We start from the raw sequence: 3,438 nt of genomic DNA, 5'->3' as shown, positions 1-3,438 counted from the left end.
GTTACAATCAGCGAGACCAGATTAATAAATACACAAATAAGACAATTTATCCTATAGACATGCAACCTTTTGACTTATTGCAGTTGTCTATGGGCTATGACACTTGGTTTGCTGTTTTCTACAAAAAAAATCATTACTAACTTTTGCTCATGTCTCCATTAACGCGGATTAAAATAAAATAATTAGTATGCAAGGTTATGTCTTCTTCCATACTATGCTATGACAAATATCAGGTCGATCCGTTAAGGTATTTTAAAGATACCTAGTAACAAATGTCCATACATCCAAATTTTCGCATTATTAGTATGAAGTACGATTATGTATACAGCAATGCGTCTATCATCGATGGTGAACAACCAGTCTCACTCTGGTCTGGGTGTGCCGGAGCCCGCACTGGACCTTAACAAGATATACTGCCAGCGCCCCCTCATACAGCACACAGACTGCATGAACACCAGCATACTGGACTGCTCCGCTACATTTATGGTTGATAAGAACATCTGTTTGTTAGGTGTTCAGGTAATATTATTTTTATTTATATTTTTAACAACAATTTGATAAATAAAAGGCTCTAAATGTTTTGACTGTATTTTAGTAACATATATTTTCGGTTTTATCGTATTAACGTTTACAATTAACCATTAAAACCAATAATACAACGTTGAAACCGCGTAATAACCGATTTAAATAAATGTGGCAGTTTTATTTGTACCATTGCGTTGTTTTGGTTAGCCTAAACAAGATTTATTAATTTGAAAATAAGCCATCTTCAGTTCGCAAAGTTTTATATGAACTTTAATGTCAAATAAATAATACTAAAATATCTGTTACTGGACTTTTTGGTTTTAAAGGTTTTATATGTTTGGTATAATTTTCATCATTGAAATTCGTCTATAGGTGCCAACACAAGCTCCTAGTGAGGAGGCAGGCGGGAATAACTCCGGCTTAGTAGGTGCGGGGGGTTTGGCGGGTGTGGGGGGTGTGGTGGGTGCAGGGGGCGCTGGGGGTGCTGGTGGGTACTGCGAGCTGCTGTACGCGCACTTGCTGGACGCGGATGGCGCTCGCCTCACGTACACGCACTACACCGGTCGTGTGCCATACCGACATCTGTTGGACATTATGTTTAACAGACCTGTGTATATTCAGAGGAATAAGGTTAGTCAGAAATGTAGCTTAACCTCGAATTAGAAACAACCTAGCCAAAGATGTAATTCTAGCATTTATTTAAAATTGTCTATTTTGTATTTCAGTAATTCGGGGGAAATAGTTTTACATATATTAATATGTTTTTATGTTTGACAGGTATACAAGGTGGGTATAGTGTTCAACAAAGTGGGCTGGTACCCGATGGGCCGGTGTGCACAGCAAGTGGCTACTGATTCTGTCTTCTTCAACTTTGGTGTGGGCCAGAGCAGTGATTCAGTCCGAGATGGGTTGATACGATCCATCATATTCACCTACTAACAGGAAGTTGATCCAGATGTTATGTGGATATACTGAACTGGTACATGTTCAGAGCCGAGTGGTAAGTACACTGGAACATTGGAATGGAAAGTGTTAAGTGACAATGTTTGATATAAGTGTAGTTTTATATGTGTTTATTGCCAGTGTAAATAATCGTCTCTAACATCTCAAATAATGACAAAAGATGTGTTTCTGTATCTTTTTCTGACAATATTGATACCTAGTTTTATATTGAATGGTTTCGGTACATCGGTACATATAATTGTAAATAGACAAAATAAGTTATACAAGACTAGTTAAAAATTAGGTACAGAATACTTGTTATTTATTAAAATTTATCAAAATCTTATTTTCTTAAGCTATATAGAGGTTTTGAAATTACCCTGTAGTATGTGCTTTTTTATGTGTTTGTATTTCTACGCATCATATTTCATAGACTATTTTTTGACTTTATCATAAAAGTATTTGATATAAGTAAAATAGAAATATAAACAATATAAGCATAATAAGTCAAAATGAATTTAAATTTGTAATCTCTGCAAATATGGTTTAATCGTTTTATATGTTTTAATAAATGTTTGATCTAAATCTTTATTTATCTGACCCTTAATCCTTTTGACCCTTTGAAGTCGTATTATATGGCTAAAGGTAAAGAATTCTGGCTGCTGTCCAATAATTTAACAATTATATAGTCTGTGGCACCTTTTGATCTATCTATCTATGATTTTTACACTTTATTAATTTTTAGTCTATACTCTATAATCTTTGACTATTTGCCAAATGCCATTTGTTTGTGAAATTTTGTAATTTTATTTGTCGACAATGGTTTCTACGTAATAAAATTAGTGTTATCCAAGATCAAATTAATGTAAAAAAAGATTAAAGAGTTGAAAGTGTAGATTAAAAGATCTAACAAACAAGATCATACGGCGTGATGCCGTCTATAGACGTAATGGTGCCGCCAGGGCAACCGCCAGAAGTAACACCAGAAGAGCCACAGGCACCTACGCTGCCTGTAATTGGTATTATTTATCCGCCCCCTGAAGTAAGGAGTATCCTTTTACAAATATAATTAATTTTTACAGCGTAAGAATAACATAACCTTTACGATGTTATGATAGCAAAGCTTGTGTGCGTTAAATATGCTACAAGAGTTCCTATCAATGTTTTAAAGTGTATTTCAATATATTGTTTACTAGTTTGAGATTGATCAGCCATAACTTAATATAAAAAGTTGAACTTTTTACCTTTCTTTCAGTGAATGTAAATGCGTAGTTATACATTACCTATGGACTCTAAAAACAAACGCAAGGCAAGTTTATAAGTTTTTAATTATATTACATGTTAATTATTTTTATACATCTCTTGTTCAAGAATTTCTTTAACATAATGCTTAGATATTGTTGACAAGACTGCCAGTTTTGTTGCACGTAATGGGCCAGAGTTTGAAGCTCGAATCCGGCAGAATGAACTTGGAAATCCCAAGTTTAACTTTCTGAACTCAGGGGACCCTTACCATGCATATTATCAGCACAAAGTTAAGGAGATCAGAGAAGGGAAAGGTTTGTATCTAAGTATTTTTTTTATAATAAAGGGGGGCAAACGAGCAGCGAGAACACCGAGGTGGTCAGCGACGCCCATGGACATCCGCAACACCAGAGGAACTACAGATGTGTTGCCGGCCTTTGAGGAAATGATAGGCTCGCTTCTTGAAGTTTTCATTTTTAACTTAATGAACAGAAATTGCAATTTTATATCTTTAATACTTATTAACAAATGTGTTTGCTAAACTATGTTTATAATATTGATAGACTTCAATAACTAAGCAGCTGGTCTGTGATAATGCTAACACATTTTTTTTACTTAATATTAAAAGAGCCCAATACTTTTTAGTACCACATTTCATGTGTTGTCTCCAGGACCTGATCCTTCTGCACCGGCTTCTGGACCAATACAACGTCCCGGGCTTGCGCC

At 35.1% G+C, this 3,438-nt stretch overlaps 1 protein-coding gene across 2 annotated transcripts in view; it reads left to right on the top strand.

The window, feature by feature from the left end:
- Positions 1–1,919, top strand: part of LOC106102757 — a 5,333-nt gene extending 3,414 nt beyond the window's left edge. The window contains exons 7-9 of one of the 2 annotated variants that reach the window (XM_013282328.1): positions 329–519; positions 898–1,155; positions 1,303–1,919. In XM_013282328.1, the coding sequence (XP_013137782.1) occupies positions 329–519; positions 898–1,155; positions 1,303–1,464 (611 nt within the window). In that variant the 3' untranslated portion in view covers positions 1,465–1,919. The remainder of the gene's footprint in view (positions 1–328; positions 520–897; positions 1,156–1,302) is intronic. The other variant, XM_013282327.1, reaches the window with a different exon arrangement.
- Positions 1,920–3,438: the final 1,519 nt, after the last annotated feature.

Source organism: Papilio polytes, unplaced genomic scaffold (assembly GCF_000836215.1).
Source record: "Papilio polytes unplaced genomic scaffold, Ppol_1.0 DF823912.1, whole genome shotgun sequence".
NCBI lineage: Eukaryota > Metazoa > Arthropoda > Insecta > Lepidoptera > Papilionidae > Papilio > Papilio polytes.
Note: the sequence above shows the minus strand (reverse complement) of the source record. Positions and strands in the feature narration are given on the sequence as shown.